General features: G+C 41.5%; 2 protein-coding genes across 5 annotated transcripts in view; one reads left to right on the top strand and one right to left on the bottom strand.

Moving 5' to 3' along the window:
- Positions 1 to 221: 221 nt before the first annotated feature.
- On the top strand, positions 222 to 4,734 carry BET1 (Bet1 golgi vesicular membrane trafficking protein). The gene is made up of 4 exons (XM_015853564.2): positions 222 to 379; positions 2,521 to 2,636; positions 3,233 to 3,289; positions 3,479 to 4,734. Exons 1-4 carry the CDS (start codon positions 361 to 363, stop codon positions 3,632 to 3,634), a joined length of 348 nt encoding a protein of 115 aa, XP_015709050.1. The 5' UTR covers positions 222 to 360; the 3' UTR covers positions 3,635 to 4,734.
- Positions 4,735 to 6,618: 1,884 nt separating this feature from the next.
- Positions 6,619 to 14,698, bottom strand: part of LOC107309087 (probable acyl-CoA dehydrogenase 6) — a 67,333-nt gene continuing 59,253 nt past the window's right edge. For all 4 annotated transcript variants that reach the window (XM_015853554.1, XM_015853557.2, XM_015853556.2 and 1 more), the window contains 3 exons: positions 13,495 to 13,656; positions 13,206 to 13,356; positions 6,619 to 7,574 (listed from right to left, as the gene is read on the bottom strand). In XM_015853554.1, the coding sequence (XP_015709040.1) occupies positions 7,484 to 7,574; positions 13,206 to 13,356; positions 13,495 to 13,656 (404 nt within the window). In that variant the 3' untranslated portion in view covers positions 6,619 to 7,483. The remainder of the gene's footprint in view (positions 7,575 to 13,205; positions 13,357 to 13,494; positions 13,657 to 14,698) is intronic.

Raw genomic sequence — 14,698 nt, 5'->3', positions numbered from 1 at the left:
CTGCACACACCTCCAGGGACGGTGACGGCACCACTTCATGAGCACATGAAAACTGTATTTCCTCAGTGCACTAAAGGGAACATTTATCACATTGGTACCGTTTCCACGCTCGCAGTGAAGCCCTGAATTGCTGTCTATGAACGTCACACAGCTCAGCTGCAGGCCTACACTTCCCATCGGCCCCTATACGCCGTAGCTCCCAGCGGGCCGCGCGGCGCAGCGCTGTCGTGGCGCTGCCGGTGAATGGGGCGGCTGGCGGAGCGGCGGGCGGGCTGAGCTCGGCTCTTGCTTCTCTGGCACGACCGCCCCGCTCCTCACCCTCCTCCTCCCCGCCCTCCCTCGGCAGCTCCGGGCACGGCCATGCGGCGAGCGGGGCTGGGTAAGAGCCGTCCTGCGTGGGGGGGGCGAGAGGCCTGTGGGCCGTGGCGCTGCGCGGGGTCATCAGGCTGATGTGATACGAGCGTGGGTCGGGGGTTGGGTGGGAAGGGTGTCTTGTTTGTATTCGTGTTTTATTTAATTGCGGATGTTCTGTATGTTTTCCTGCTATGTTTGAGGCTTTTGCTTTGAGAAGGCTTCCACTTTCGGTTTACCCCTGATAAGAGTGGTGGAAAGGATGGGGTCTCTGCTGGGTGTGCTCAGAGAGCCAGGTCTGGCCCTTCACCTCGCAGCCACGTTGATGACTAGAAGGGAACTTTGACCTCGTGTGTTGCTTTCTGGGACCTGGAAGTGCTGTCGTGTCCCTGTACAGCATCCCCTCTGTGGAGAGGGGGTGGCTGAGAGCCTCGTCCTGAGAGTGAACACCTCCATTGAATCACCAGGCTGAGGAATGCCTTGTGGCCAACCCAGGCATGGTTGTAGAGCTACCCGAGCTTTATTTCTCCATTTCTTGTTTGTGGCATGCAATAGTGTTTCTACAAAGTAAAACCAAACCTTAGATATGCTCCTTAATAAATCAACAGAGGTGTGTTGGGATGTTGGTTGCGAAAAGGTAGGCATTGGTAGTACTCAGGTCTTCAAATCTTGCTTTATTTTTCTTTGCTGGAGGAGCAAAACCTGAAAAGTCAGAAGGATCTTGAGGCCCCACAGCTGACTCTTGTGAACCAGAGCTGAAGGCCCTGCTCCTTATATTGCTTATCATAGAGTGGCTTGGGTTGGAAGAGACCTCAAAGCCTGTCTCGTTCCAATGCCCTGTAATGGGCAGGGTTGCCAGCCACTAGATCAGTCTGCCCAGAACTCCATCCAACCTGGCCCTGAACACCACAAGGGATGAGGCACCCACAGCTTATCTGAGCAGCCTCATCGCTCTATGAGTAAAGAACTTCTTCCTGATGTATAACCATAACATCCCCTCTTTTAGTTGAAAACCATTCCTTCTTGTCCTATCACTATCTACCAGTATGAAAAGTTTTCACTCCTGTTTATAAGCTGCCCTTAAGTACTGGAAGGTCACTATCAAGTCTCCCCACAGCCTTCTCTTCTCTAGGCTGAACAAGCCTGGCTCCCTCAGCCTGTCTTCACAGGAGTGGTGCTCCCTGCCCTCTGATATTTCTGTGTCCCACCTCTGGACTGTTTGAAACATTCCACATCTTCTCTGAAGCAGGAGCCCCAGGCCTAGATGCAGCTCTCCAAATGGAGCCTTAGGAAGGCAAAGTAAAAACAATCACCTCCCTTACCCTGCTGGCCAACCTTCTTTTAATGCTTTTAAAGGAGTGAGGGGATGGGTTGCTAAGGAAGGAATGCAGCTGGAGCTGGCCTTTGCTTGGCAAAGCTCTTACAATCAGTGCTGTAAGGGGCATCCAGAAGGTACTTCTTAAAACACCTGCTGAAAGGTTGAAGAGATGATTTAGATATCTCTTAGGACCCTTATCAGTGAAATTTGCTGATATTTATCTTGGTGTGTTGGCTGTCAATCCAGCCTTTTTATTTCATGGGCTGGAAGTACAAACTGCCCATCAGTATGTTTACTTCTGTCTCCAGCTACCTAGTACCTCCTGTTTAGCCTGAGATGATATTGTGGTTATGTCTATGGGCACATCCTGGCTATTAGTGGTGTTGCAAGACGGCTTGTAGATGTGCTGTGTAGGAGTTTCTGGCCTTTCTTTATGTAGCAGTAGCCAGGCTCTACACAGATCTTCTTGTTTCCTCTCTAGAACAATAGAATCCCAGAATGGCTTTTGTTGTGAGGGACCTTGCAGACCATTTAGTTAGAACTCACCTGCTATTAGTACTAACTTACAAGCACTCAAAATTGCTTGTTACTTAGTAGGAGGTACTGTAGTTACATATAATTGTAAAGGAAAACAATAGGAACAACCCTGACTCCATTAAATGGCATAATTCTTAGTTAACAATGGCATCAGTAGTTTTGATTTCAGGTCTAGGCTGTACTGTACTGTACAGCCCAGTTGTCTGATTTCTGTTAAGGAAATGCATTTTTAATGCAGAGTGTTTTCCCACAAGTGAAGAACACTTACTCCAATGATATTTCCTACCTGTAACTACTGGCTTTTCTGCTTACAGGTGATGGAGCACCAACTGGTAACTATGGCTATACTAACAGTGGGTACAGTGTGTATGAAGAAGAAAATGAAAGGTTAACAGAAAGTCTGCGCACTAAAGTCAGTGCAATAAAATCAGTAAGTATTTAATTATAGTTAAATTTAATTAAAACGGGTGGACTTGTGACTTGTTTATAGATGGTGGTGAAAAGCAGTAGCAGCAGTAAGAAATCATGGAGTTGAGACTGTGCCACAGAGACGTACAGGTTGTGGCTAAGGGAAAGCACTGTGACAGCAGAGTCTTTGTCCTTACTTCATAGGGGATCTGCTGTAAGCTGAAGGTCTGGCTGGTGCCTGTCTTTCTGCAGCAATAAATTGCAGCATTTGCTGCATCTCTATATGCTACTTATTTCCTATTTCCCTCATTCTGACCTGCAGTTGACTTTGCTTGCTAGCAATGACACAAGTCCAAGATCAACTTGTTGGATGATCCCCAGACTATTGCTGATCCTGGTTACAGTCTCTGGACTGAGTGACTGGCTGCCTCTTGTCCTGCTGTGCCACTTGGTTTTATGGTTTAAGTTTCTGTTTTTCAAAGATGCCAGCTATTTCTTTCACATTTTACCTAAGGAAACACTAGTGATTATCATGTATTTTAGAGCAACTTCTCTAATTTATGTGTAACCAATCACTCATATTTAAACCTCTTTTTTTTTTTTTTTTTTCCCCAATAGCTTTCTATTGAAATCGGAACAGAAGTGAAAAACCAAAACAAATTGTTATCAGAAATGGTAAGTGCTTTGTCACTTAAGTTTCCTTAAATATGGGTCAGGATGGTGAAGTTAGGTAATACAGAGCATTCTTTTGTGTATTGTGAACATTTGTGTAAATATGTTGGGAGCTTATTGCTGACTGGCTGTGTAATGTCTGTTGTTTGTTTTCCCCTCTTTTCTCTCCTGTTTTCTTTCATTGAAACACAGGATAATGATTTTGACTCTGCAACTGGACTTCTAGGTGCGACTATGGGCAGACTGAGGAGACTGTCCAGAGGGAGCCAGACAAAACTATTATGCTACATGATGCTCTTTGCATTGTTTGTCTTCTTTGTAACATACTGGATTATTAAACTGAGGTGATGCACATTGTCTTAAGCTTAAATTGTGTAATTTCAACCATCAGTCTTAATTAATGACATTGATCTAAACTGCCATATTCTGTTGTTAAAACACAATGAAATTATTGTAAATTGCATTAGTACTTAATGCAGTGTTATATACGGTTTTCCTGATGCATCGATATTTCTCCCATTGTCCCCTGTTTTGGGGGGATTATTTATAGATATGCAGAAACTGCTAGTACTCTAGGTTGCTTTAAAAAAAATACCCACAAGAGGAATCAAGAACTCCCCCAGAACCAAAGGTTGTTCAGATATGAAATAGTTGCCGAATTACGAGGCCTTTGCTTTCATTTTGCTTTTTAATCTGAGCCGTGCTCTAAATTAGAGCTCCAGTTTCAGGCAGGTAATAACTTCCAGGTTTCAAAAGCATGACCAATACTTGGGTCTTTTGAGATTGGTTTTATCTGTGGATTTTTGAAAGGTTGGCTTGAAGGTAACAAACGTAACGGTGATGCCCCACAGAAGTGATATTTGTGATACCTAGATTGATATGTCTAACAGTCTGCATGTTTAAGTAGCTTAAATGTTTTATTTGGGGGAGAGGTTACTTAAAACTGGATCTTCCTTTTAAATGTGACAAATGATGCTTGCGTGTCTGTTCTGTTAAGCAAATGCCTTTGTTTGGATCAACAAATTTGGACACAGTGCAAATGTTTCCTTTACATTTAAAGTATCCAAAATGTAATGATTCCATTGAATCACTGGAACTTGTTCCATTAGCTCATTTATGTTTTGTTCTGTGATAAGCCCTAAATCCACTCTGCATGATGTCTGAATATGAGGTTGAATGTTTTCAATTTTATATTGACAAATGTATATATATTATGAAGCACCTTTTGGAGGTGCTAACATATTAAGGTTTTTACTTTGAACACTTAGCTTTAACACACAAAGTAGTTGAAACTATCGCATCACTGGGTTCAATGTTAAGAAAAATATTGTTTTCTAGATCTTGAAATTGTATCTACGTTTTTAAAACAATTTTTCTAGAGATATTGTATAGCATACTGCCATTAATAAGATAATTACGAGCTGACAAATAAAGTGTCCTGGAGTATTCTTGTTGTTTCTATGCATACTTTCCTGTTGTAGAGTACCACTGTTATTTTGAAATGGGGCTGCACTTAAGCAACTAGACTTGTGTGATGGTGAGCACTGTTGAAATACATGGAGGCATACATTACATTTTTCATGTTCATTTTCATATAGAACAGAAATATTACGTCTAAATCACACATTCTGTAGAATGCCTTATAAAGGTAACTGAAATGCAATTGTTTCTGACCCATTTAATTCTGGACTGTTAAAAGCTCTACAAATAACAGAACATATAAATATTAATGCCAGCTATATATCTTATTTATATGAGAATTGCTAAACAAACACAGCATTCTCAGAGTAAGTCAATAGGCTATAGTTTGCCATCGCAAACTGAGGGAATGTAAGGCTGTCTAGCATGTAGGGTAACGATTGGTGTAACTTTGACAGCCGTGCTCCCTTGATATTTGGCCATCACTTAGAAAACATTTAATCTTTGTCTCACGTGGTGTCTGAGCAGTTCCTATTTCTTTCTTACTAACCAGTCTGTCTTACCAATAAATGGAAGTAGTATTTATCTACGTAGCATAGAGTAGAAAGTAGGTAGGTGCAACTGGTTACACAGCTGGGAGATTCCCATATTTATTCTGATCAATATGCTATGCTTCCCCTTGCCAGAGCATATGGGTAAAAAAAAAAAATCTCTTGTCCTTCAGTTTATGTGTAAAACCAACAGGAATTTTGTTTTAAAAGTCAAACCAGATTAAAGGTGAATCGTACAGAGTAGGATCCCTCTCCCTCCTTTCCTTCCTTCTTCAGTGATGTGGTGAGGTTGAGGGAGAAGGAATAGGAGGGGGGGAAAAAGCGTGTTTGTGTCTTCCTTTCTTTGCTTTTTTTCATTTTGAAGACTGACATTCTCTATATTTTTACATTTCTTTTACTTTTGAAGCAAATACAGGATGCGGCACTTTTCCCTTTCGATTAAAGGTCTGTTTTCAGTTTAGAATCCGAAAACAAATCCTGCTTTGAGAATATCTCATGAAAGGAGGGGCAATGGCAAAGGGTTGGAACCGTGCACTGCAACCTCTGGACTCTTGCTTTGGAGGTTAATTTTTTGGTACGAGGGTATAACTCTAAAAGTTTTCAGAACTCCCAGATGGCAACATATCTGGATGCTATAGCATGGCATTACAGAATAAAGTGCTAAGTGAATATGATATAAAAATTGTAGCAGTGTTGACTGTACATGTTGCAGTTGCTTTTTTGTGTGTGCAATTCTTACAGAATATATGTTGTTTCTCAATTAAATATAACGTAGGTTCTACCAAGCAGCTGTACAGACTGTTTCCAAGCGGAAGGAAATACAATCTTTTAATTGGCTTTGGAGATTCCTCGAGAGATGCGTAGGCGCATCCATGTGGTTACAAGTAGAATTCCAATGAAACTTCCTTTTTTGTTTTTCAATAAGACATGCTGTCTCTTCTGCCTTATGAAAAGAGCTGCCAGTGTTGGTGAAGAAATGGCTGATAAGCACTGAAGTGTAAAGAATGAGATTTTAAGACGTACGAATGGAGAACTGATGCTTAGAATCATAGAATCACCAAGGTTGGAAAAGACCTAAAAGATCATCCAGTCCAACCGTTCACCTATTACCAAGAGCTCCCACTAAACCATGTCCCTCAACACAACATCCAATCGTTCCTTGAACACCCCCAGGGTCAGTGACTCCACCACCTCCCTGGGCAGTCCATTCCAGTGCCTGACCACCCTTACTGAGAAGTAATACTTCCTAATGTCCAGCTTGAATCTCCCCTGCTGCAGCTTGTAACCATTCCCTCTGGTCCTACTACTTATCGCAGTAGATGTATATTTCAGTCAGACTTTGCAAAACAGATCACAATAAAATACTGAAAATGTATAGCTTTATTTATTTTAATAGTGTAATATTTATTGCACTTCTGCTTCAACTCGATCGTGGCATGCAAATTGTAGGGTCTCATTTAAACTGATCACAATTCTCATGTTAGCGCTTTCATATTTTTCATTCATAATTACACACAAAATGTGAAACCTTACAGCTGAAATTCAGGTCTCCAAAAATTTCCAGTACAGATAAAGTACTGTTTGCAGAGTTCTGAAAGTAAAAATCATCTGCCTCTGGTCCTGCCACTAAACAATGTGTGTCAGAGTGTAGTACAAGAGTGAGAAGGTCATGATGGTGACTGGACTGGGGGGCTTGTGGTTATTGACTTGGTTTGTGCTGAAGGAACTCGTTTTGCTGTTTACTTGCAAAAACTGAGAGACTTGGAAGATAGCGGTAACTGAGGACAAAACCACTGTTCCAGTACTTCAGTATTACACTGAATAAACAATTTATGACTTGAAAGCAAAGTTACGTGGAACTGCTACTGCTGAAATTCTATTGGACCCATGTGGAAGTTGTGTTTCTCATTTGGTTGCTTAGATGATCTAAGATGCATTTATACCTTGATTGAAGAAGACAAGATTTCTTTAGCATGGATCATTAGAGCCCTCAAAGTTGTAAATCACTAAAACTGGAGAAAATCTTGCAGGCATTGACATTAATTTGACATTAGAGAACATGTATTGTGATATTGGTCAAACACTTTGATAAGTATTTTCCTGGAAAAATTACTATTATAAATACTGTTCCTCCTTCCACACTTGAATCACGTTGCCTGTTACCTTCAGGATGCAGTAATAACCACGCTCTTGCTTTCTTATGTTTCTGAGGAAGAGTGCGGACCTGTTACTTCCTTGGAAGTGTTTCCATGTATTTGCATATAATAGAAAGCATGGTTTCATCTGTACCACCACCTATTGACACCAGCCTCAAGTCCCTGTAGAAATACAAAGAGAAATACAAATTCCATCCTGAGCAAGTCTATGAATTGTAGGAAATGAGGAAGATTTCATGGGACACCAGCAGTATGTGTTGAAGTATTTAACTTTGTTGTCTCTGGTAAAAGAAGTATTAGTCAATCAATACATAGATATTGCAGAACTGTATGGAGAAGGTACTTTTTTAATACAGAATGTTCTTCAACCAAAAAAGCACCCAGGGCTCCCTAATGGCGATAGGAGATCTAGCACAACCGTAGTTTAAATATGCATTTGCTTTTCTGATTTAAAAAACAGCTGCTCCAAGCTTATTTACTTTTGATATGATCTTTCTAACTGGACTTATTTAAAACCCACCGTTTCTATTGCTAAATCATCCTTCACGGTATTGCTTCAATTCCCTTGGTTAGCCAGGATGTAAACTACTGCACTTCAAGCAATTTTCTGAGCAAGTTTCTGTTCCTCTTTGGGGAGGAGGAAAAAAACAAATGAGAAACAGTTCTGTTAAACAGCCTCTACTTAATTTGATAGCATGAAAATTCCCCACCTTCATAATGGGTTTTGTTGAAGGCAATGGAGTTGGAACAACAGTAGTTTACTCGTTCTTTGTGCTGTGGTGCTGCTTTTTAAGCCAGAAAGCCTCTGACAATGCTTAGCATCCTCAGAGTGCTGTCATAACAGTAAGCAATACACAAAACTACTCTGTGGTACGGATAAAAAGCTTCCATTTGCAGCAGGAATCTCGGACTTGTGGCCTGTTTATATGAAGTCATAAATAGGCAGTGGTGAGATCTGGCTTTGGTGTTGTCTGACGGATATTTCAAATTATTAGATAGCCATCATACAAATATATTTTAAAAAGAGGAGCATTTCACATGAGAGTGTGTGTGTGTGTCTATGCCTGTCAGACTGTCTTTCAGAATTGCTGGTGATTACATTTTTGTCTCTATTTTGAGGAGTATTTCCTCCAGAAACTGCAGGCAAGCAACTAATGCTGATCTCTTTCCTGCAAGATGGGACAGAAGATTTTACCTAGTTTAAAAGGACTGAGATGACACAGGATTCAGATGCTGTTAATCCACCAGCCCTCCTAAGAGTAAGACTTGCTTTCAGTATAAGAAAACAAAACCACGGGACTAACTGTCCTACCGGGAACACCGTGAGGATGCTGAGGAAGATCATATAGTAAATTTGCATACAAGCTATTATAAGTAAATAGTTTGATTGTTAATATCAGTAATATATTAACACAGCATGTAAATATTTTAATGTGTATAAATAGGAGAATGTTATGGTGTTAGGCAGGCTTCTCCTGGAATGCATTTGTGAAACAGCAACACCTTGCTTTCTGATTCCCACACTGCCATGCTGTTGCTTCCACTGCAGAACTGCAGCCCCTCAACTACCTGGAACTCTGGGGAAATAAGCACTGATAAGCAGTGGCGTCACTTAACAAGGATGGAAAGGAACCAACCCCAAATGCACTCAGCAAGTACAAGAGGTGTAATTTTGAGAGATGCTGTCGAGTGCTGTTTTCCTTGCAGAATGGAAGGATCAGGAGGCCAAAGCAATTCACCTGAGGAAGAGAGAACCATTGTATTCACAGGCACTAAGGCTGCAGCTACCACCACAAACTAAATCTATTTTGAGCACCAAGCCAATAAAACAGTAGAATGTGTTGTAGTTGTGCAGCCTGCTACCATTTACTGCCTGCAGCCAAGAGTCTCTGCCTACTGAGGGGGCCACTCTGAATTACATTTTCCTCTTGAAAGCCATATAACAGTAGGATCTAAAAAGTTCTTATTGTTCAAAACTCCAGAGCAGACCTGCAGGGTCTTCAGTGTAGATGTCTTGACATAACTTGAAGCTCTGAGGAAACAGAACAAGTCTTTTTCTTTCCCTTTTCCAGCTGAGTGCCATTTTGACATGAAAAAGCGAGCACTCTTGAGAGCAGGGGTTTGGGTTACTCCAGCTCTATTTTCCCTCTCAGCCCGACTTCACAGCTGTGATTCCCTCAGGGATGCTGCTCCCTTCCTTAGCTAGGAAGGCACTCGTGCCACACCTTGCGTTCATTCCTTATTCAGAGATACTCTACAATTAGATTTTTAACCATCCTTGATTACAAATAAGACCTGCAACACCGAGGAGGCAGATGGAGAAAGAAATGTTTTCTTCTGCAGCTGTATGCGCTTTATCTATTCCACGTGAACAGTCCATCAAGAGTTTTTAGTATTGCTTTCTTGAGTCTTTCACAGTGCACCAAGGAAAAAAATCAGTATTATTCCCATCACATCCCCACAAGAGTAAAACCTGTTAAAACTGACAGCCGCTACAGACATTGTTTAATACTTTAAAATTATCACAGAATCATTAAGGTTGGGGGGAAAAAAAACAAACAAAAAACCACAAATCACTTTTTTAAGAGCTCCAGTCAACAAGTTCTTCCTATCTCTACAGAAGTGTATGCAGTTACACTGGGTGGTGATGCACTGGAACAGGTTGCCCAAGGAGGTTGTGGATGCCCCATCCCTGGAGGCATTCAAGGCCAGGCTGGATGTGGCTCTGGGCAGCCTGGTCTAGTGGTTGGTGACCCTGCACACAGCAGGGTGGGTTGAAACTGGATGTTCATTGTGGTCCTTTTCAACCCAGACCATTATATGATTATCTGATTCAGTTACTACTGAACTATTCACTAGCTGATTATTTTTTTTTACAAGAAGTTATGAAATCTGAAAAATTGCCATAGATTGCTTCTGAAATTTTCCCTCCCTCTGGTCTGTCTCAGCCTGGGGCTTTCATATGGACAGGAGCTTTGTTCAATAACTGATTTTTCCTAAGTCATGGTATCTTTATGGCATCTGATGTCAGAGAGAGAAAAGCAGAGAAACACAACTCCAGTCTGTCTCTCTTCTTCAGAATCGTACTGGTAAACTGAAGGCTAGAAACTCCACTATTTTCTTATTTATGTGTTTCTGTTAAACTCTTTGGTTTTTGGGCTCAGTTCTTTTTTTCGAACTCATTCTCCTTCTCAGAATCCCTAAAACTGAAAATGAAACATTTAAGTACAGTAAATCAGCCTAGTATGGGCACCTATATGGTTAAACAGGTACCTTCAGCTATGCCTTTTAGAGAATACTGTACTTCAGAAAAGACACTTGATCTGCAAACTGTTAAGGACTAAAACTGACAGCTGTGAATAAAGCCTTTTGGCAGGCTGTTGTGCTGGGTCTGTTTATTATTTCCCCAGTAACACCAATGACCAAAATTCAAAGACTTAAAGCACTAACCATGCATTATGCTGTGTGCTATTTGAGGATTAACAGCCTGACGTATTAGAGACTAACATTTCCTTAGAACTTTGGTTAGTATTGTGCAGCAAAAATCCATGTACGTTATGACAGGCTGTCATGCTGTGCAGTTATTGTAAGCCCTGCGTGCTACTTTACAAATATCACAGTGACGTGAATGGTTACTCAGAATGCTGTACAAAAAGCACAACGGCTTTAGGAAAGTTGCTGCTTTGCTTATTGTTACAGATTAACAGGATTCTAACTTGAACCTGTGATTGTTTATTTAGGTAATACTCCACTTCTCCCTGGTGCTTACGGTTACTCAATGAGGGAATTTTACTGATTCACAGAAAAAATTAGGGTGTAAGTATCACGCTACTTTTGGCCTTATAAATAAGTAGGTGGTTTTTTTTTTTAGAAGCAGAAGGATACATTTCTTTAGCCAGCAGACACAGCTGATACTAATGGGAAATACTCTGGATTTCTCCTCAAGGAAAATGTGACTGTACTGAGGTGCTTAGAAATCACTCCGGAATTCACATGGAAAAACCCTGCCTGGGGTAGGAAATCTAAAGACAATTTAAAGCTATCCAAATGTACATGACTTAGTGTCTGGACATGACTACATTGGTGGCAAGTGCTTGGAGACAAGTATTTTTATGCAAAGAGCCTACCACAGTAGCTTTCAGCATCTGCTTCATTGAGGACCATTCGCTACTAATAAAGAGGTGATGACAATGGTAAATAAGAAAAAGCCTCCTACTGACAAGTGGCTTAAAAACACCACTGCACAGCAGACTGTACCTTTCAGGAATCCACAAGTTGAAAAAGTCTCTGTTTTACCACAGAGGCAATTCCATGTTCATCAAATGCTCTTAAAGGCAGAAAGAATAACTTCTGAGGATCCCTGTGTTCTACTACTCTGCCATTGATGGAAGGGTGGTCACTGCAGAAAGACACACTCAAGAGCAGAGAACTTAGCTGCTTCATTTGCTGGAAGAGAAAGTGCCTGCATTACCTACATGGTTAGACCTATGTTATATGTGTTAGGCATCAAAGCATGACTTGGGTGTTTGGTGTAGCGCTCTCCCACCCCTATCTCCTCAGCCAAGGACAGGAGCTGAACAGCAGAAGGCATGTCTCTTCTCTCTTTTGTACTGGTTTCAACAGTAGATTCTTGACATGAAATCACTGATAAGTTTACATCACCCTTTGACATGCTGTTTCTACTTCTTTCAAATAGCCCTCATTACTCCCAAATAATAATAATCATTATATATATATATATATATATATATATATATATATATATATATATATATAATCTATTATAAAGAAATAAGCTTTTTACAGGTTTATTTAATATGACCTTTTCTCACTTTACACAGAAACAGCATTTACCAAACTCTGAACTAACAGAACCACTACTTTGCCAACAGTTAATTAGGTATTGTATTACAAGGGCTGAACTGAAATCTACTTTTGGAAGAAAAACTAAGTTCCATCTTGGTCCCCCAGCACAGTATCGGATTGGGCCAGAATTTTGTTAACAGCTGCCAGGAAAATAGTTTGCTTTGAGGGAATTTTCCAACAGAAGTAGATACACTGCAAAATTTCAAAGGCCTGGCATGAGCCTTATTTAGTTTGCAAAAAGGCCGTTTTAATGATCTAATGACTTGCTGGAAACAGTCACAACTCTCAGATGTCTCACATGGTACCTGGTGTGACTAATTACATGGAGACTGCTATCAGGAATGACTACTGGAAGGCCTGTAGGCAGGGCCAATGGCATCTCTTCCTGCAGTGATGCTTACTGCAGGAGCCCAATGCTAAACTCCACTTTAAAACACATGGAGAAAAAATGAAGCTGATTTTCAGTGGTTCCTCACAGTTAGGAAAAATAGCGCCGCTTTATTTTAGTTCTGTTCCTGTAATCAAGATTACAAGAAAAGAGCAAAGGAAAAAAAAAATCTCATTCATAAGCTTTGCCTTTTATTCCTTCTCCAATTGCCTAGCAGGTGCCAGAGAGACACTAGGGAAAACATGGACTTTATTTCCTTTACCTGCTATTTTCCTTTACAAGCTAACCTCTGGTTAGCTCAAACCACACTGTTATAGTATGGCCAACATTTGGCAAAAGAACACTCAGCACTTGTATGGTGTGGTCAATGATTGCAATCTGAGCCCTAGCATAAATCAGTGACATGTTCTTCTGTGGAGCAATACTAATCATGTAAGCCAGGGGCTGCTGGCCCTTTGATTGAGTGATCTTTTAGCAGAATATTTAAGAGGGCAGATTAGAGTAAAGAAATGTCCTGGTTTCACCATTCACTTACCCACCTGTAAAATCTGCTCACCAGAACCTCACTGGTGAATCCCATTCCTCCCCAAAACTGGAGACAGCTGTCAGTCACTTCACGGGCCAGGCGACCTGCCTTTAGCTTAGCCATGGAAGCAAATTTGGTCACATCATTGCCTTCCACGTAGAGGGCTAAAAAGGAAAAAAGAACAGTTACATGCACACAGCCATTGACCACAGTCTGGCAACCATCTCCCCATATTCCTTCAGCCTGACACTGTTCTTTGCATTGCAAAAAGCACATCTGAGGAGGCAGTCATGGGAACTCACCAACGGTGCGATACAGCAGCGAGCGAAGCAGCTCCACTTCGGTTGCCAGCTCTGCCAGGCGGAAATGTACGACCTGGTTCTGCAGCACGGACTGGTCAAACACTTTCCGCTGGCGAGTGTAGTCAATGGTTTCTTGTATTATAGTTTCCAGTGGTGTCAAGACTTTAAGAATCAAAACACAGGAAAAGACATTGCTTTCTTCAGATCACAGAATGGTTTGGGCTGGAAGGGATCTTTAAGATCACCTGCTTCCAACCCCATTGCTATAGGTAGGGACACCTCCCTCTTCACCAGGTTGATCAAAGCCCCATCCAGCCTGGCCTTGAATGCCTCCAGGAAGGGGGCATCCACAGCCTTGCTGGGCTACCTGTTGCTGTGTCTCACCATCCTCACAGTAAGGAGTTTCTTCCTAATATCCAGTCTAAATTACCCTTTTCCAGTTTAAAGCCATCTCCCCTCATCCTGTTGCTACACACCCTCATAAAAAAGCTCCTCTCTAGCTTTCCTGTAGGCCTTGTTCAGGTACTGGAAAGCTGCTATAAGGTTCCCCTGGAGCGTTCTCTTAGGCTGAACAGCCCCAGCGCTCCCAGCTTTTCCTTACAGGGGAGGTGCTCCAGCCTTCTGTTCATTTTCGTGTTTCTTCACTGGACCTGCTCCAACACCTCCATATCCTTCTTATGTTGGAAACCCCAGAACTGGAGGCAGTTCAGTACTCCAGGTGGAGGTCTCACAGAGAACACAGTGAGTGATAACACATATGTAATCCTAATCACACATCATCTGAGACTCTTATCGCAGTCTTGTGGCAACTCCTGCTTTCCATGCTACCTGTATCCCGAAGGGCAGACGCAATCACAGAATAAAATCTGAAGGCAGACAGTGTGCACACCGAGCAGTGCTAGAAATGGAAATCCAAGAAGGCTTTCAGGGAGTATGTAGAAACGTATTCAGAGTTCATGAAACATGAACAGAATACGATTGCATTCTGTGATCTAATCTCAACAAAGAATGGAATGGGAAAGTATGAATCTTCATAGCGACTTGGAGTGAATCCTGAGCTGCGCATCTAATGGAAACAGAATCAAGAGAGGACACCGCTTGAAGACAGGTCAGAAATGGGAGACTCTACTTTGAGGTAAGATAATTAATTTGCTGCAATTTTTTTTAAGCTACCTTAGTGCAACCCTGTTTTAAACAAGAAAAG

Source organism: Coturnix japonica, chromosome 2 (genome assembly GCF_001577835.2).
Source record: "Coturnix japonica isolate 7356 chromosome 2, Coturnix japonica 2.1, whole genome shotgun sequence".
In the NCBI taxonomy this organism is placed as follows: domain Eukaryota; kingdom Metazoa; phylum Chordata; class Aves; order Galliformes; family Phasianidae; genus Coturnix; species Coturnix japonica.
Note: the sequence above shows the minus strand (reverse complement) of the source record. Positions and strands in the feature narration are given on the sequence as shown.